This window comes from Callionymus lyra, chromosome 11, assembly GCF_982586985.1.
Source record: "Callionymus lyra chromosome 11, fCalLyr1.hap1.1, whole genome shotgun sequence".
In the NCBI taxonomy this organism is placed as follows: Eukaryota; Metazoa; Chordata; class Actinopteri; order Syngnathiformes; family Callionymidae; genus Callionymus; species Callionymus lyra.
The window spans coordinates 17,297,573-17,318,198 of record NC_141828.1 but is presented as its reverse complement, the minus strand read 5'-3'; the positions used below and the strand labels follow the sequence as shown (position 1 = coordinate 17,318,198).

Here is a 20,626-nt window from a genome sequence, read left to right as displayed (position 1 = left end):
GTTGTTTAAATTATCAGAAATATTTCTCTTCACATTAGAACCATCTCCCTCATTTATTTGCCATGAGAGTAAAGACAAACGCATGAGCTTCCGTTGAGAAACTAAGAAGCTGCATCTTCCAAACTTTCAAAGATAAAGTTGCTCACTTTAACTTTTAACTAAAATTAAGATGGGTCCACATGTTTTTAGTTTTTATTTAAACTTTTATGGAAACAGATCCATTGAGATGAAGATCTTTTTGGCCAGCAATCTTAAAATCTATGCACTTTTCAGTGGATTTCCATTTTATTTTAAGATGTAGCGAAAAGCTCCAAGTGAAATAAAAGTTTGAAATTTGAGTTCAGTTCAAAGAGTATTCCAAGAAGATGTGACAGAGAAACTGAAACCTTTTTTTTTTCCCCTATTTCGGTCCGAATACGTTGAGCAGACATGTGCGAAATATCATTTAAGCGTTGAAGAAAAGTGCTTAAATAGGTAGAAACCAAGCCAAGAACAGCCTTATAGACCAGATTCATCCAATGTAGAGTCTTTCAGACAAAGAGGACATAGAAGCTTTAGCGTACGGCTTACATTGTGGCTGTAGTTTGGGCTGTATTTGCAAATAGTTTAGACCTTTTTCGTCCATAACAGACCCAGTACTATTGGATCAGATCATAGCTAGTTATGAAGAATTGTCAAGAAGAACTTTGGTCTCTCTTTGAATCCTCATCATCAACTCTTCGCCCTGCAGCTCTCCACAAAGACATGGGATCCTGTCGCGCCGCCACCATCACCGGAACTCTGTCTCGCATTTCCCTCAACGACGAGGAGGACGAGAAGGCCCCCGAGGGCCTCAACTACTCGACGTTGCCCGGCAACATCATATCCAAAGTCATGATCCAGCAGCCTTCAGGCCTTCACATGCCGATGGGGGACCTGAAGGACAAGTGCATGGCCGGGGACGTCGGCGACCTGCGGCGCGCCGTCTACCTGTGTACGGACGACGCCATGCGACAGAGCGACCAGGACATGGGCGGCCATGACATGGAGGGCCACCCCGGGCAGGGCCAGATGATGGAGACGGACTACATCGTGATGCCTCGCTCCTCGGGGTCGGGGGTGCCGGGCAACATCCCCACGCTGTTGAAGGACGACACCAAGATGAACATCACCATGGACACCTTGTCCAACGAGAGGCTGATGCACTACAAGATGAGTCCCGACTTCAACATCAGCCCGTCGGGGATGGACCACATGAATGTGAACCTGGAACAGCAGTACCCGAGCGCTCCCGAGCAGATGCAGAACCTGCCATTCGAACCCCGCACTGCTGTCAAGAACTTCCTCGCCGAGATGGAGGAACACGGAGGCCTTTCCAGGAGTGAAACAGGGTCGACAATCTCTATGAGCTCCCTTGAGGTACAAGACACCCCCCGTGAGTCTCCTTTTAAAATAAAACAACCACTTTACAATCCAAATCCTTTATGTCTACAGAGAAGAAAATCAAGATATTCTGACCTGGACTTCGAGGTATGTGGGGAAACATTTTTTTTTTCTTTCCACTTGTCTGACATGCAGAGAAACACCATTCCCCGCAGTGTTGTGTTTGTCATTTGATTTACTGGTGTGTTGTACCTCCTAATGTTATTGACGTCAACGCAGCCTTGACCCAACATGATTTAGTGAGCTGCTGTGTAGTTAAGGTAAAAGCGAGGTTGTCAACTGACAAACAGGGCAAGCGATTCCTCACCCATGTTGCGTCCTTCTCCATCTCCGACATCCATCTGTTGATTTTCATAGTGTTTGCTTTTCATATTACACATTCCATGTCTGATTTCACCACTGGTTTCAACAATGATTCGAAACCCCTTGTTTGGGAACCTTTCCAGCATTTCCTTTGCATTGTTAAATCGGACTTAACTGCATATAAAAAAAAAAAAAAAGCTCCTTGTCAAAGTAAAGGAAACAGATATTAAATGCTTCATTTTTGGCATAAGCTCCCGGTGTATGATATTAGCTAACAGCCTCTTAAAAAGACGGCATCCTGCCAAAGTTATGATCGTAAGAATCGCCCTTATGTTGCAAAAAAATTATGTCAGATCCTCAACAGGGTAGGGAATGAAACGCTCTCCCCGTGTGACCTTGTTTCCTTCATTTTGGCAGCGGCTTGTATATATGCAGAGTCAAGTAGATTTGTTGCAAACCTGGCCTTAAACTGCAGTGACACTAACCAATCGATCAGAGTTGGAGTGAGTGGAGATGCATTTCCATTATTGGCTGTCAATACCAAAGAGAAACCCCTTGCCATTGCAGAAAGTCATGCACACCAGGAAAAGACACATGGAGCTGTTCCAGGAACTGAATCAGAAATTTCAAACTCTGGACCGATTTCGAGACATACCAAATATGGGCAGCATGGTGAGTAACAGGAAACAGTGGGGTTTGTCTGTGCGCCAGGGAAACGGCGTCCGAGCAGGCTCTTAAATCTGCGGGTGGCGAAAAAACAGTGTGACTGTGAAAATGAGAGGGTACGACGATAAAGTGTGGAAGTCAACCTTCCCTTAAATGGTCAGCAGCTGCAACCTCTTGCGAAAAAAAAAAAGGCCAGTAAGACGGAGAAACACGTTCTAATCACGTAGAATGCATCCATTCCAATGCAAGGCCATGAATGCTCTTTGATTTACTCGCACATTGACCGATTTAGCAACCCCATCATCTTTTTTCCCATTAGTGCATGCGATTGTTTAACTTACCAGCATCAAAACTGAAGTACTACCATGAGTTTGTTGTTCACTAATTGCAAATGTGTGTTTTGGGTTTTGGTTGTCCAGGTGATGGAAGGAACCTGCTTCTATTATCTGTGTTAACTTCAATAGAAGAAATTCTAAAGATTGATGAAAACCGTTTTGACTTATTTGGAGATTTCTGAAGTCATCTAAATACTTTTTTTAATCTTACGATCATTTTCAAATTCTGTTAGACTCTTGAGAATTTAGCACAAAGATCACTACCATAGTCCCAATCCAGGTAACTTCCTTAAATCATTGAAGGGTTAATGACATTAGATTTGTTCACAAAACAGTCCATTAAGCCTTAAATATAGTGGCATTAAAATAAGAATTTACTCCCCGAAAAAAACTACTTCAGCAACCGAAGAAAAGCAAAATACCACATCCCCACCTCAGGGTCGTGTGTAAAAGGTTTAGTCAAAAGTATAAAGAAATGTATTTGGAATACCTTAGAGATACTTTTAAACCTTTTGTAAAGATTTTAAAATGTAGTAACTTTGATTTAAACTGAAACATAAACTCTGTGAGAACTAGTCATTCTAAAGAATGAAAGACTAATCTTAAGAATGATCAATACTTTGTTCATCGTTAGACGCTGGTGATTAAAAAGAGGGAAAAATGTAAACAATAAAAAAAATTAAGTACAACCTTATTTTATATAAAGCAAGTAAAAATCGAAATAAAGTTCCTAAAAAATAAAAGGAATATAATACTATATAATATATTGTAATATACTGTATAATAAATAATTTAAATGATTTTGTAACAATGAATAAACTGACAGAGGAAATTTAATTACAATTTAAAATCTTAACTTTGGAATAAAAAAAGTATAGGTTCTTTAGACAAGAATATAACTAGGAAATTTAGATCCTGATGAAATCATAAACTGATTATTACCAACACAAATTAGTTGGGTTTTCTTTTGTTTTTTTCACATGGCACATTGTATTTTGTATACATGTATAAATATGGTATGAAAGAGGCCACTAGCTATCAAATCTCCAGCCTTACTTTACAAGAACTGTATACTGTATGTATATACAAAAATACAAAATGCAAAAAACCTGCAATAAATGGAGGATAAATAAATGGCCTGTTGGGAATTATCTGTTGATTTACTTGGCAAATGGAAATTATCCAAAAAATGCAAGACCATGTTAGTTTTACTTTTTACTCAACATTAAAGGAAACAGACTCTTCCCCTCGTCGCAGCTTTAATTCCCCGATAGGGAGGAGATAGAGTTATTGGCAACAGTGACTCTGGGACCAAACATGAGCTCAGACGGAGGATGCACCAGAGCATGCAGGAGACACTACTCAGCTCATGACAGCATCATACGCAGAAAAATATTCAGAGCCCAGTCTCTGTCGATCCTTTTGAAATGTTATAAAATAAACAGATTAAATCCCTTTAAAAGTTTACAACATTCATCTGGAAATAAACTATATCTCGTAGCAAACTGAAACTTCCTGAAAGAAGTGAATGATGAAATTAATTTGAGTGAAAAATATATACATATGTATATATATCATAGCGAAATAAAAATGTTTAATATTTTTATTCCATTTTCCTTTTTCCAAAAAAAAAGGATTTAATGTATATATATATTTGTTAACATTGCTAAATAATTTAAGTTACAGTGGGATGCCCTGAATATTTTATAGGCATATAAATATGTGATTGTCTATAAGTTAATGTAGGAATATCCCATACATTCTTAAGAAAAAAACATTTTTATAGATGCATTTTAAGGGTTTTCTTTTACAAAATGAAAATAAACAATTATTGTAAAAAGTAAAATAAAATAACAATAAAATGGAAAACTAATGTAAAAATCAATAATATTGTTAATAAACAGTACAAAAATAAGTCAGTCAAAAAACAATATATAATATATATATATATATATATATATATATATATATATATATAAATAAATGATGTATATTAAAGCAGCCGTTTCCCAAATAAATAAAAAATATTCCCTCCACTCTAATTTAATATTTAATGAAACAAATTCTCGCGATAAATAATAAAATTATTGTTTTAGTTTAGTTTTTTCAAAGTAATCTTCTCTATTCTATGCCATTTATTTCATTTTTATAAATAAACAAAAATAAGTTTTAGATTATAGAAGGTAAAAAAAGAATAAGAAAATCTTGATCGTCGACCCAATGAAAAAAAACTAACAAAATATAGAAATTGAAAATTGGTTTACATAAAAACAATTCTCTATTCTTAAATATATAATCTAAGATATATAAACATTTACAGTGATTATCTTAGTGAGAAAAAAAAGCAAAGTGAATACGTAATGATTCAGCTACAAAAAAAAAAAGTGGTGCTGCTAACTCCGCCCCCTGCTGGTTCTGTTCACAGGAAAAGGCGATGATGGCAAACAAGAACCCCTGGGAGAGCTACAACCCGGCCTGTGAGTATCAGAACTACGCCACAATGAATGTACTAGACCCAAACACCAAGGACTCGCTCGAGATGACGCCTGCCGAGTGGGAAAAGTGTGTCAACCTCCCCCTCGACGTCCAGGAGGGCGACTTCCAAACGGAGGTGTAGAGGAGGAGCGCGGCGGCGGAGGAACATTGATGTATTTTGCACTGAGAAAAAGCAACAGACTTTTCTAACAGCCTTGGCAAACATATCTGGAGTATCTGAAGGGACATCATGTGCCAACAATATATGGACTTTTGCGAGCGAAAACTGAGAAAAATGGGAAAAAACATCAGTGTTTCTTTTTGTATTCTCACTAGTGTACTTAGTGTGGGGCAGCCTGGTGTACAATATTTACCATCATGTGTTTCAACTGTGGAGAAATTGGCCGTTTAAGAAAAAAAAAAAAGGAAATAAAATAAGATTAAAACCTCACGAAAAGCAAACATGCCATGTGGTCCCAGCTTCGTCGGGTCCGGTTTCGAACCGGGTCCCGGGAGCACAATGTACATACTTATGCAGGTTTTTAAGAAGTTTATAACAGTCTGTTTGGCCATTACTACACTTTTTACTTTATGATAAAAAAAACATGGGGGCGACGTCGAGGAGTTTTTTCTGTCATATTAAAAATGAATGTTTGTCAAGCTACATTCTTCATTGCTTTAAATGCAATAAAGATAATATTCACTTTTATATAAATAATATATTTCACAACTTTAATACTGCAGACTCTGCTTGAAGGATCCCGGCAAGCTCGCTCATCTGCAGCTCTGTATAAAATATTTAAAAAACAAAAATGTTGTATGGTGTAAATAAACTTTTGTCTACATATGTTTTACTTGTGCCAATTTATTTTAATGAGATAAAGAGAAAAGAAAAATGCCAACCTGATCAAAAGTTATAGCAACAAATGTTATCATTTGAAAAGGAATGTAAATAAAAGAGGAAATATGTTCGTACTGCTTCAGCGGTCGTGTCGTTTCCTGGTGTTTGTTTCCGTCTTTTCTGTTTCCAAACAAATTCTACTTTACACATGCTCAGCCCTCTACAGGCAATCCATAGACAGCATGTAGAGGGCATGTATTCATAGAACCACGGTTATGATATAACCTGGGTGGTTGTTTTTATCATCAAAAACTCACGTATTCAATATTGGGAATTCAGAAAAAACTACAAAGTGGTTTTGGTCATTCAGATCACAAGTTTCCTTTTTTTGGCTAAAACAAAAGACTTTGTGATGACGTATTCAGTCACAAAGGCTCATTTATGAGTTGACTATGACTGTAACAGGTGGACAGGACAAAACATAAATCAGCTCATATTCCAATATACACCAAACATATTTTAGCGAAAACAATGCCTTCGCTTTTACATACGAGTCCTTTGATGTGTTTGAATTTGTTCTAAATCGCCGCCATTAAAACTAGCGCCGCTACCGCTTTAAGTTTAATCGTTCATAACTTGGTAAAATAAGTGCTATATATTTAAGTGTACTTTGAGTGTACTTATTTTATACCAATATTGAAGTAGCACTTTGACTACTTCAAAATAGTACACTGATCTATATTTATACTAAAATGTACTACAAGAAATGTACTCCAAGTACAGTATACTACTTTGTTCTTTGGGCAACTTTTCTGTAACTGTGCAAAGGATTGTGGGAGTTTGTGAAGGGCGGCATACAACGTAGGCGTTATTGTTAGATACACACATTGAACCGTTTCGAGCTGCAAAGCAATGGATGCTGGTCCACAGAATCAGAGCCGAAACTCAGCACAAACACTTTAGAAACATGACCTTGCACTCGTCTTTCTTACCTTTGATACTTGATGCATCTGTTGTGACAGAAATACAGGTGACATGCGTTGGCGTAGTGATCGTATGTCTGGGAAAAACGTTGCCGGTTAGCAACCTCAGTGAGTCTGTTGAATGTGCTGCAGTTTACCCAAATAACTGCTAGAAGTATATACCTAGTACATAAGTGGTATAGAGAATACTGTACTTCAATTCTACTTTTGTTTAGACTAGGAGTGTGTACCTAGTACACTGGTAGTATAGAGAGGTGTTAATTGCTGTAAACTTAACATGTTAGAAACATGGCTCGTGAATATCGACAGAGACCTTAACAATAAAATAATACAAAATATGGGGCTTTATGTGAAAATATTGGGAAAATACCTATTTTCAGTATTTCATCTCTGCATGAAATGTTTTGTGTTTGTTAGCCTCTAACCAGAAGTTTTCACGCATCTCCAGGGTAGTTCCGTTTTTAGTTCTTGGCGATCTTGAAGCTTAATTTGGACTTTTGAGGCTCGTTTCCTGTGAGCAGGTTCATTGAGAGTGTCTGGTAAACACCAGGTTCAGGGTAGAGTTACTTGGCAGGAGAGGGAGGGTTTAAACACACTTAATTATTCAATATAATCCTAACACACAAAGTCCCAGATTTTACTTAAATAAAATGCCTCCAAAAAACTTCAGGAACAAATGTTTAAAGTATTGATCTCAACTTGCTTTTTTTTTATTATATTTTTTTATTTGAACATCTACTAATGAAATCTGACAATCTGGCTACTGAAGCACATGTACTCGGATCAAGACAAGACAAGAGCAGTCGACCAATACACACACGATCACTGACTCACACCTACAGACGTCATCAATACAACTGTGTTTAAAAAGGAATGAAAGTTGACTCACTTTGTTACCGTCATGTTCAACTCTTACTCGACATCTAAAGGACACAAGGACAACTCCGATTCCTGACTCTTTTTCAATTTTTATTTTGTCAGTTGTTTGGTGCGCTCAGTGAATTAGGTTGTAAACCTTTAAAGACAGAGACAGGAGTTTCCGTTTTAATTATACATTTTAATTAAATGTTTAAATTAAACATTTCAATTAAATGTTTGAATTAAACATTTCATTTAAATATTTAAATTGAACATTTCAATTAAATGTTTAAATTAAACATTCAATTAAATGTTTAAATTATACAATTCAATTAAATGTTTGAATTAAACATTTCATTTAAATATTTAAATTGAACATTTAAGCCTTTTAGATATAATAATAGAATTAAGAAACGTTGTTTCTTCTTTTCTTTTAATTTAACAGCAGTTAAACATAAACCTGAACATATTAGAGAGCATTTCAAACAGAATAAAAGTAAATAAGATATTTCACCGACCTTCGTCGGCGTCTTTGGACTGATCCTGTGAGGGAACTTGAAGTGTTTCAAGTGTTTACCTGAAAGACTGAATCCGTCCATGACCTCACATGTGCTCGGAATCAGTGACAACGACTGGTCAGGTGACAGGAAGTCAGTATGCTTCTGCTGGTGAACTCTGGGAAATGTAGTCTTCTGAGGTCCAGCTCAACTAAACTTTCAAATTAAACTTGTTGATTGAGTCTACATGTCATTCTTTTTGGGGAGTGACAAGGTTGCAAACATCAGTTCACTGAATCTTTTGTCTTGTTTTATATTTGTGAAGTATATTTACAACTTTATTGACAGTACATGGTAACGGATGAAAATAAGACGTTTTTTCTTTCATTAGTTCCACCTATTGAGTCAGTTCATTGAAGCTATTTTTTGGTATTTTGAAGATGGCTTGAACATTCAGGGACATTTTGTAAAGTCAAACCGCCATTTCAGAGGGGTTTGTTCTTTCTCACAGATTAATGGATTAAAAGCTAATTTAGTTCTTTTAAACTGAATTATTTTGTAACTTCACTAGATTACTTTACTTTTATAACTCATTTCCTGACCTAACATCAGCCCAGATTACATGGATAAAACTGAAACCAATCATTTTTTAGGCATCAATGTGTGCATCGACCACTTCTTTGTGTAGTCCAGGTCTGAGAAACAGACTTATTTTCCTTTCTAAGTAAAAAGTAAATTAGGAGGGATGTAACTTTTTGGACGAAGATGTCAAGGACAACTGAGCTCCACTCGCTAAATTAAGTGAACATGCATTACATACAGATTACTCTAAAAATATTCTCAACCCCTATTCCACATGAGGTTGAGTAGAAAATGAGTGAAATTATAATTTTGGGGGGATCTGTCATGAGGGCATATCCACTTGAAAGAAAATATTTCAGACATGCAAATTTTGAAGTAATGTTTTCATGAAGTGAAACAGCTGAACGATTGTTCTTCTAAAAAATGACTGAAGAAAGTAAATGTAAGTAAGTAAGTTATAGTTATTTGTAAGTTGCCTTACTAGACCAGGGTCACAAAGCGCTTCAACAATCAAAACGAGACACATTTAAGAAAAAACAAAAAATGTAAAAATGCCAAGACATAAGACAAACACAGGAGTCCCAGAGAATTTGGAAAAAGACTGCACAAATAAAAATATCTTACGATGTTTCTTGAAGGAGTCAGTAGATCCATCAAACACGGAGAGAGAGGAAGATCAGTCCAAAGCTTAGGAGCAACAGCCTGGAAGGATTTCTCTCCTCTGGCCCGAAAGTGTGTTCAGGAACCATCAGTAGATTCTGATCCATAGATCTAAGAGCCCGAGCTGGGGTGTAAGGCTGGATCAGATCACTGATGTAAGGAGGAGCCTGACAATTAATAGATCTGAAAGTAAGAACCAGAATTTTAAAGCTGATCCTGAAAGAAACTGGCAGCCGGTGAAGAGTTGTAAGGATCGGAGAAATGTGAGTTCTTCTACTAGAGCAGCTCAGAATTCTCACTGCAGGCGAGACAGCTCCTTAATGTTTAGAGACAAATAAAAACTGTTACAATAGTCTAGAAGACACAAACGCAAGGATTATAAATTCTAAATCGTGTTGTGACACCATTTTCCCAAGTTAGGAGATTTTCTCGGTTGAAGGAAACAGTCAAATACATCAAGATGTATCAGTTATCCTTCTATTCAACCAAAGCACTGACTTTTTCCTGTTAAATGTATTCTATAGCAGACCACCCCGGAGACAGCAGGTCACACCAGCCAAGAGTCTAATGCCCTGAAGCTTTTATATAGAGAGTCAACAATGGATGTTTCATGTCCACCTGCAGTCCAAAATATCAATGTGGACTCCATGGAAAGCTCCACACCATAAGCTTTTTGGTCTTTTTTATCTTTTTATATTTTTGGTTGGGTGACACTATGATCTCCAAAACTTTTGATTGCCCTTTTAACTTTGATATCAACCGTTAACCGTGTTGACTTTCAGAGTCCTTCCATCATACAACAACAAACTTCGGCCTCAGTGAACACACTGTTTTGCATAATGAACCCTCAGTCAAAACATGTTTTCCAAACTCGAAGGCTTCTCCCTCAAAAGGCTTCTGGCATAAACTTCAGCAGGATTTTTTATTAAAACGTGGCCCTTAAAGCAAGAGGAGGTCGAGCAAATCTAAGTCCAGCACTTTTAATAAAAACTCAAAAAGCTGTCAGGATCTTTTTTTTTTAGGTGGGGTGGGGGGCAAGGGGTTGGATTTTCTCTTTCAAACTTTATGAATTATCACCAGATAGAACTTTAAATGGTCTCCTGGGCCGCCAGACGGTTCTGGGTGATAAGATCACTTCACCTTTTTTTTGTGTGTGTGTGCGCATGTGTGTGTCTATGTGTGGTGAAGCAAACGGTACAACACACACACTCCAGCGGACGGGGAGTAGACGAGAGTACCCGGGGGCAGGAGGAGCCACATGAATCAGCTCCTGAGAAGAAATGATGACATCTGTGGAGACTTTTGGGGTCTCGTCTCTCGTTCATCTCAGAGTGACGTCAGTGTGGTAGACTCTACTGGTCTTGTAATGACACCAGTAATGACCTGATGGAGACGCAGTCAGAGTGGGGGGAAAATAAGATCTTGTTAAGTGAACAAATACAAATATTTTTTAGTATGAAGGACTTCCAGAGTGCACTCTTCTCCTCCCAGGGATCTCCTGATCAAAGGACCAGAGCAGGAGATGTAAACTCTGTGATCTCGCTCTCGATAGAATGATTGAAGAAATAACTGCAGTTGAAGAGGACGGTCCTACTTAAAGTCACATGGCTTGTTGTTCAGCACATACTTTATACAAATGACGGGCAAATGCAAATATATGTTTTGCTTTGATTTGCCGTTTAAGTAGATATTTACTAAAGTAAATCATTTTTGAAGTGTTGTGCTTATGGAGCTTCAAGATGCAGAATCCTATTTTTCTTTTTTAAGAGATCAGTAAGTGACCTTCAGTTAAAAAAAAACAAGTGTTCAGTAGAATAAGTGTTTAAATTAAAAGATGATACAGCATAGAGTGCCTTCTCACTGAGCTTCATCAAAGCATCACTAGTACTTTACTTACTGCAGTTAACAATAATCTTTGTTGACCGTTGTCACGAAATCAAAGTCGAAAGTTTGCTGCTACATCAAAATGAACAAGTACCGTATTGGTATAGATATGACTTCTATTGAACAGCCACGAGTCCATACTTGTCCACCCCATAAATTCAACCATATATTCCATTGACTAAAAAGCCCCTCAAAAAACTAATCCTCAGTATTTTAGGGGGAACCTTAGTAAAGTGTGTGGATTGGTTTTGGTGCAATAATGGGATCATCAATGTACAAAGATAGATCTGGAATCACTACACCTTACACCCCAGCTCGGGCTCTGAGGTCTGTGGAGCATAATCTACTTATGGGAGAGAAACCTTTTCAGTCTGTTGCTCCTAAGCTTTGGAACGATCTTCCTCTCTCTTTGCGCTTGATGGAGTCTACTGACTCCTTTAAGAAACATCTTAAGACGTTTCTATTTGTTCAGGCTTTTCCTTGATTTTCTGGAACTCCTGTGTTGTTCTCAGTATTATCTTGATCTTTAAAGTATATACTTTTTTGAGTATAGTATTGATTGTTAAAGCGCTTTGTGACCCTGGTCTGGAAAAGCGCTATATAAATAAATATTACTTACTTACTTACTTACTTACTTACTTACATTGAGACCAACCATCCCTTGGTTGGAGCGTAGATAGCACTTTATTAGAACACCATATACTGTATCCTTGAAAAAAAGAGAAGTTGTGGAGCTGTCGCAAATTGTTTTTTTTGGGGTCGAGAGTTTTTTTCCCACTTCTTACTTAGTTAGACACATTTTCAAATCCCCACTGGACACTTCAGATAGCCTTATGCAAATGCTGAAAATATAAACACCCTAACTTACACTGACTACCACTAGATTGCAACCAAATGTTTGCCAGTAAGATCAAAGACAGGATTATAGAAATAGAATCAAGTGTTCAAAATATAGTCTTGTTAAGAATTTTCTGAATAATTTGTCAAGTCAAAGCTTTAATACAAGATGGACGTTACAGATGAGCAGTATGGAGGTATTTGGATGTTTTTACGTGTTTTTTTGAACGAAGATGGAGACAACCGAGCTCCAGTCCCTACATTTAAATGAACAAACTTTTTTGTCAATAACCCTAAAAAGGAACAGATTAATCCGGAAATAATGACAACCCTTAGTCGACATGAGTGTGAATAGAAAATGAGTGAAGTTTGAATTTTGGGTGAAATATATCTTAAACAACGAGGGAGTCGAACTTTAAAAGATTATCTGATCAAACTCAACTCTTCCGTCTGAAAAGACACCCAAACGCCTGATTTGCATTGGATTAGTATTACCTGTGGACCAAAGTCGATTTGTAAAAATTGCGGAGTATGTCGGAGATTTATTCTCATGCGAATGCGCCATGTCTTTGATATGTAATGTAATAATTCCGCCGCAAATTACCGACTTTTAATCACATAACACAGGCGTTGGGTGATAATACTGGTCAAGTGCGAATCTGCATCCTGGTGTTTATTATGCTTTTTTATCTTGACGCGTATATGCTACCTTTCTCTTTCTGCGTAACTCCCACACCGTACGGTTGTGCAGCATAGATTCGAACATTGGTTGGTATCGGGGCCTCGCTCCACACAGATATTAAGCTTAGCAGCCATCTTGTAATTACCTGAAGTAGAAGCGGATGGCATGACATATCCGTCCGTAATGATGGTAAAATAGACTATTTTACATATTTCGCGTACAAAACAGGAAACACAATCATGCGAAAGTACTTAAGTGAGAACTTGATCTTCTTGTTAGCTTCTGAAATATCTGAAAAATCTGCCTTTTTCATCTCATCTGGGTGGTGTCAGTATGTGAGCTTGTGGACCCCTTCGTCACAGCTGGATTTTCAATCAACACCTCTATAGGAGGTCGAGCGACACAATAGACGCCTGTTGAATCGTAAGTAAAGTAATAGTTATTTGTTTAAGTGCCTTTTTAGACCAGGGTCACAAAGCGCTTGAACAATCAAAAGCAATACATATTTTAAAATACCTACAAATTAAATTAAAAAAATCTTAGAGGGCAAGACAAACACAGGAGTCCCAGGTGATTAGGGAAACACCTGCACAAATAAAAAGGTCTTAAGATGTTGAGGTATCATGATAGATTCTTCATTTTGAAAGAACTATAGGTGGCACTATTTACTTAACGATTCTGGCTTGATCTACTAATTCAATTAAACCTGGCATTTTCAAACTTGTGCCATCTAGAGGCCTTTCAAAATGAAGACAGAAGTGTGCAGTGCTCCAATTTTGGCATACTTGTAGTACTGTCTCAAATCAAACACTGCTGCTACACACTTGACTCGACAGCTTCCTCTTCTATTACTTTTCAACGCTGATTGCAAGCGGACGTTGGAACTGTATCACCGACACTTGACAGCGCTTTTCGCCAATCGAAACAATTTGATAAGTTGTGATTAATTTTGTTATTACTGTTGTTGTGTTGTATTGTGGTAAAGTTAGTGTTTTCTTGAGACATTTACGCTGGTATCTGCTCCGAAGCGCCATCTACGTCACTAAGATGGCGGCCGTTAAGGGTGCAAAGTGTCCATCGACCCACACTCAATTTTCTAGCCAATTGAGTGCTCATTGAGCACTACATTTTCGCACACTGCTCGTTGTGCACTCAAAATATTAAGTGTAAGTGTAGAAGTGTGCAATTTTGAGACACGGCCACTGTATCGTGATACAGCTGTTTCATGAGACCTCATAATATCACGAGGAAAGAACCATTTAAAGAATTAAGAAGAAGAATTTAAATTTGAAATTTATTACAGAAATATCGAAAAAAGGGTAAAAGAAAGAAAACCAGGAAGAAAGAATCCGGGTAAGAATGATGAATAAACATATTTTGCACTCGCTGTCAATCACCATTTTTTGGTCAATTATTGACACTTCATTATAAAGCGGATCCTAAAAAAAAACAAGATCCGGTTTATATTCCTTTCAAAAAAGTTCTCTTGAATAAGTCTGTTGAGCACATCTGCAGTTTTATCCTCCGGTTTTTTCCTTCTGCAGACCTGCGAGCGTCTTCCCGATAAATACCCGAGCGTCATCTGGAGAGAGATGGGAGCAGACACGTTCCAGCGCCCCCCGGAGATTGTTTACGCAGCTTTATGACCCAAAGATATTCACATGGGGGAATTGCGTTAAATGAAGACTCTCGGCAGCTCCATGCCCGGAATTATATCACAGTCATAAGTGTAATTCTGCTTTAATTTCTTTCATTATTTTTTTAAAGGAGATTCGCGGGATTTGTCCGCAACCAGAGAATAATGAGCTCATGATATTCCATGCTGGAGGTTTTTTTTTTTTTCTAAACAAGGACGGCGACGGCTGATAGCGCCGGGGTCAACGGAGGAGAGAGAGAGGGTTTGACTCTTGGAGGCTTGAAACACGGAATCACATTGATCTTGTGTCACTTTGACTGAGGGGAGAGACAGACGTCAGTCCGTCAACAGCCTGTCAGTTCAGGCCCCGTAACCAACCGAAGTCCAGAGGACAAAGGCAGAGAAGGACAGAAAATGGAAAAAGTTTTTTTTTGTCACGACTTGTGTGTCCATGAGCTTCACGTTGACACAGCAATTGGAGCAACAATTGTTCAAACTCAACTTACGGTTAGGGTTGGGAAAAGTGCCTCGGGGAATCTTGGGATTTGATTATGGGATGTATATATTAGTCTCCCTTATTAGTTCGGTGCAACGTGCTCTCGGGCTCAAGGATGGTTGATGGGAATTGATATGCACGGATGAATAGATGGAATCATGGGCACATGACATGCAGAGAGAGAGATAAGTGGATGATTGTATTACCATCTGGATTCACAAAATCATTTGAGCGGGATCGCAATACAGTTTATTTATTTCGAGAGACCACTAGATGGCGCTCTCTGCTTTAAAAGGTTTTGCTTTTATCTAATCATTTAATAAAACCTTTTATAATAATAATAATCTTTGGCGATGGATGGATGGATGGATGGATGGATAGATGGATAGATGGATAGATGGATAGATGGATAGATAGATAGATAGATAGATAGATAGATAGATAGATAGATAGATAGATAGATAGATAGATAGATAGATAGATAGATAGATAGATAGATAGATAGATACCATTTAGTGGCCTTTAAAACTCTAACTTTCTAGTTCATTTCAGGTTGAACTTTCTTTGAAAGAATCTAAAACGAGAGTCGATTTGAGGGATACCCGCTTTTTTCTGAGAACAAAAAGGCGTTTAACACACAAAACACAGCAACAAACAAGGTTGTGCGTTAAGGAAAAGCCGACAGCAGGATTATCTTGTAGCTACTCACGGCTGCGGTGGATTTGCATGAAATACCGTGCAATTAGAGTTGGTGGCATGTGTAGCTTGTCATGATTATTGTGCAGCCCTGATTTGAGCAAAGTCATTACGGGAGACGACGCCCCCACATGCATTAATGAACAGACTCAGCCCTCAGCCGAAAAAAAAACATGGAGCGAAGCAGACGAGTGTATGATCGGCATGTCACATTTCACAGCTGGAAATGCCGACTTCGTACCTTTTTTTTTTTTTTACCTTTTACCCTCCCGTAGGTTTGATGTCTCCACTCATAATTGATCAGCTCCATGAATATTGTACTTTCACAAGAGTATGATTGTAAATGTAAGAACAGCTACACAAGTGTATTGAAGGCACTGTATCATGATACAGTAACTTCCTTTTAAAAGGACACTAGATAGTCCCTTCTATCTATTGTGCAAAAATGTACTAATTCAATGACACCTGGCATCATTTTTAAACTAGAGCGCCATTTAGTGGCCTTTCAAAATGAAGACACTGTATCATGATACAGCGCCTTCAATACACAGCCGGTTCATGAGACTGTATCATGATACAGTAACTTCATTTTAAAAGGACACTAGATAGTTCTTTCTATCTATAGTGGAAAAATGTACTACTTCAATGACACCTGGCATCATTTTCAAATTAGAGCGCCATCTAGTGGCCTTTCAAAATGAAGACACTGTATCATGATACAGTGTCTTTACTAGCACAGCTGTATCATGGGGCCTCATCCCTTGTAAGTAGCAAATTTGTTTTCTTCCTTGTACTAAATAAATAAAAAGCAACTGACAAAATGAAAAAGAATAAAGAAGAAAAGGAAAGAAAAAGAAAGTCTCAGGTTAAGAATCTGGCAGGAAACTTAAACAAAGAACATGAATCAGATTTGGTTTTAAGTCACAGACGTTTTACTCGTGAGAGAACACATCATGCCTGTCCGGCTTCTCTCGGAATCATAGAGTTGTAAGGTTGTCATGTTGCTTCAACATTTCTTCCGCTTCCGGTGAGCCTTTGATCGGCTGCTTGAAACGTAAGCTCCTGCAATAATTGCCAAAAACAGTCGTTTTAACGACTACTTGTCCGGATATTATGCTCATATCACTTAAGATATGTCTCAAGCATCTCGGATCTATGATCGTGATGCTCTTCTCAACATCAGAGAGTCGATGGAGGACTTCACTCGCGACAGTTACCAACGTCCGGTGAACGTGTTTCCGGCTCCGCTTCTCATCGACTCGGACTCTGTGGAATATCGTTTGATCTCTCGAGTACCGGGCGATTTCCACAAGGGATCGAGTCGGGCTGGAGTACAGGTCAGGATGAGACGTGCAGTTGCGATCGCTCGGAACAACTCTGACGTCATCGAACGTCATCGATGTTTGATCGACATCCCTCTCACTGTGTGTGATGACACATCAGCGCTGCCGTCTGTCCAGACCTCAACGAAAGGTGGTAAGATTTTTTAATTTCCTCTCTTTAATTCGACTTTTACAACCGAGTTGAACTTCAGTGACAGCTGGTACCCACGTGACCGCTGTTCGCTTCAAAAGATCCCGCTCTGCGCGCCTATCAGTGACGCGGCGTCCTCAGTGACGTCATCGGTGCTGAATGTGGGACTTCTTAATGTTCGCTCCAATACTAATAAATCCTTTATTCTTAATGACCTTTTCACAAGAGTTAATTTGGATTTATAATGTCTTTCTGAGACTTGGCAGAGAGAGGATGAGTTTATTCATCTGAACGAACTCTGTCCAGTAGGGAGCGCTGTCCTGGGGAAGCCTCGCCTCTCTGGTCGTGGAGGAGGTCTTGCTACTGTTTTTAGGGAGAGTTGTTCTTGCAAAGTGATTCAGACACAGGAATTCACTTCTTTTGAGTCTCAGATGATCTTGGTTGGTTCTACAAGACCTTTCTATTGTGTGTCAATCTACCGTTCGCCTGGTCCTGCGGCGGTGTTCTTGAAAGACTTTAGTGACTTCTTATCTTCCATTATTCAGATGGAATCTGTTCTTATTCTTGGAGACATTAATCTTCATGTTGATGACGTCACATCTTGTTCTGCTAAAGAACTTTTAACTTTAACTGAAGCCTTTAATTTTGACATCAGTTTTTCTGCTATGTTTGACCGTCTTTCCTTTGATGACTGTCCAGATGTGGACAGTTTGATTCACTGTTACACTGATCATTGTGTTGAAATACTGGATCAAGTGGCACCTGTTAAATCGAACTTGAAAATTCAGAAAAAACGGTGCCCTTGGACAAATGAAGATCTCCTGAGTCTGAAGAGACTTTGTCGAAAGACTGAGCGTCTCTGGAAGTCTACTAAACTTGAGGTGCACAGACTTCACCTCAGGGATCTGTTGACTTCTTACAATATGATGGTAGAAACTGCTAGATCTGATTACATCAGAAAACTGGTAGCAGCAAATAGGAAAAACCCCAAAGTTTTGTTTGACACGATTAATTCTCTCGTGTCTCCTGCTCCTCAAATCACGCCGGTCTTCTGTGAAGCTGACAGCAATGCATTGTTGAGATTTTTCATTGACAAAATTAAATTGATCAAAGAGAAAATCTCTCCCCCTTTGTTGGGAACCCCTACTGTCTCTGAGCCCATCTCCTCCTCTTGGTCATCCTTCACTGCTGTATCTTTGGGTGATATTTCAGCACTAGTGAACAAGATGAAACCCTCCTCTTGCTCAGATGACGTCCTTCCTTGTAGGCTTTTTATCAAAGTATTTGATGTAATTGGCCCCTGGGTTACCAATATGGTGAACCTCTCCCTTTCCACAGGGGTTTTTCCCAATGCATTTAAACATGCCATTGTGGAGCCTCTGCTCAAAAAACCAGGCGTAGACCCAACTGACCTCAGTAATTCAGGCCTATTTCTAAGCTCCCTTTCTTGTCCAAGATCTTGGAGAAGGTGGTGTCCGAGCAGCTGTCTTTGTTCCTGGATCAGAGCGACATCCATGAGAAGTTTCAGTCTGGCTTCCGTAAACATCACTCTACGGAGACAGCTTTATTGAAAGTGTCCAGTGACATCATGATGTCGGCTGACTCTGGTAAATTCACTGTTCTGGTTCTCTTGGATCTGTCGTCAGCCTTTGACACAGTTGATCACCAGATCCTGCTGAGAAGACTAAGGGATGAAGTGGGACTGTCTGGGTCTGTGTTAGAATGGTTCTCATCTTACCTTTCTGGGCGCAGTTTTAGTGTATCTGCCAATCAAATGAGGTCTGAATCGGCAGATCTGTTGTGTGGAGTCCCTCAAGGTTCTGTTCTGGGTCCTTTATTGTTTTTGCTGTACTTGATTCCCCTTGGTAAAATCATTCAGAGATTTCCAGATGTTTCTTATCACATTTTTGCTGATGACATCCAGCTCTACTGCTCTTTTGACCCAACTGAGCCCCAAAGGCTGAACAGCTTAGTCAATTGTTTGCTAGAAATCAAACAATGGCTGAGTGAAAACACTTTACAGCTTAATGTGGACAAAACTGAAACTCTGGTGATTGCTCCTGATGATAAGATTCCAGGGTTGAGTCAGTACTTGGGTGACTTAGGTCAGTCTGTCAAACTGAGCCTGAGAAACCTGGGTGTTGTATTTGATAAAGACATGTCTCTTGTTCAACACTGCAGAAAACTGACCAGAAACTGTTTCCTTCAACTGAGAAAAATCTCTAAACTTAGGAAAATGTTGTCACAACATGATCTGGAGCTTGTAATCCATGCGTTTGTTTCTTCTCGTCTGGACTATTGTAACAGTTTGTTTTCATGTCTTAACAAGAAGGAGCTGTCTCGTCTGCAGTTGATTCAGAACTCTGCAGCGAGAATTCTGACCCGCTCAAGTAGGAGAACTCACATTTCTCCGATCCTTAAAACTCTTCACTGGCTTCCAGTTTCTTTCAGGATCAACTTTAAAATTCTGGTTCTTACTTTCAGAGCTATTCATGGTCAGGCTCCTCCTTACATCACTGATCTGATCCAGCCTTACACCCCAGCTCGGTCTCTGAGGTCTGTGGATCAGAATCTACTTATGGTTCCACGCACACGGCTCAGGACCAGAGGAGAGAAATCTTTTCAGGCTGTTGCTCCTAAGCTTTGGAACAATCTTCCTCTCTCTTTGCGCTTGATGGAGTCTACTGACTCCTTTAAGAAACATCTTAAGACGTTTTTATTTGTTCAGGCTTTTCCTTGAATTTCTCGAACTCCTGTGTTGTTCTCGGTGTTGTCTTGATCTTTGAAGTATGTACTGTTTTGAGTATTGTTTTGATTGTTAAAGCGCTTTGTGACCCTGGTCTCGAAAAGCGCTATATAAATAAATATTACTTACTTACTTACTACATCCCAGTAACACAATGAAATATGAAATACTAATGTTCAAAGCCAGACCAGCGTACACTATCTGCAGCTCTTTTAACAGCACAAAGAGAGAGAATAAAAATATGTATTAAAATACTTCTAGTATGATCAGAAAGAAAGAGAGAAACACGTTTATTTTCCTCTTTCTTAGTTCACTGATTCTGACGTAAACCCAATAGATGAACTGAATGATAATTCTGCCGAAGAATTCATAAAGAAATGCAGATTAAATCAAGAAATACGCAAGATAAAAGAAAGAAAAAAAGAAACTCTTTCACATATTCTGACATCATCTAAAAAAGAATAACTCTCCTTCTTACTTCTCCGATTCTAAAATGAATAAGCAAACTGAGAAATAAATAAAAGCACGACCAGATGAAAGAAAGACCAAAAACC

At 38.6% G+C, this 20,626-nt stretch overlaps 1 protein-coding gene across 7 annotated transcripts in view; it reads left to right on the top strand.

Annotated features, from left to right (window-relative positions):
- Positions 1 to 6,176, top strand: part of adgrb3 (adhesion G protein-coupled receptor B3) — a 134,082-nt gene extending 127,906 nt beyond the window's left edge. For 5 of the 7 annotated variants that reach the window (XM_087802386.1, XM_087802384.1, XM_087802383.1 and 2 more), the window contains 4 exons: positions 731 to 1,398; positions 1,474 to 1,509; positions 2,293 to 2,397; positions 5,152 to 6,176. In XM_087802386.1, the coding sequence (XP_087658512.1) occupies positions 731 to 1,398; positions 1,474 to 1,509; positions 2,293 to 2,397; positions 5,152 to 5,343 (1,001 nt within the window). In that variant the 3' untranslated portion in view covers positions 5,344 to 6,176. The remainder of the gene's footprint in view (positions 1 to 730; positions 1,399 to 1,473; positions 1,510 to 2,292; positions 2,398 to 5,151) is intronic. The other 2 variants (XM_087802387.1, XM_087802385.1) reach the window with 1 other exon arrangement.
- The last annotated feature ends 14,450 nt before the right edge of the window (positions 6,177 to 20,626 follow it).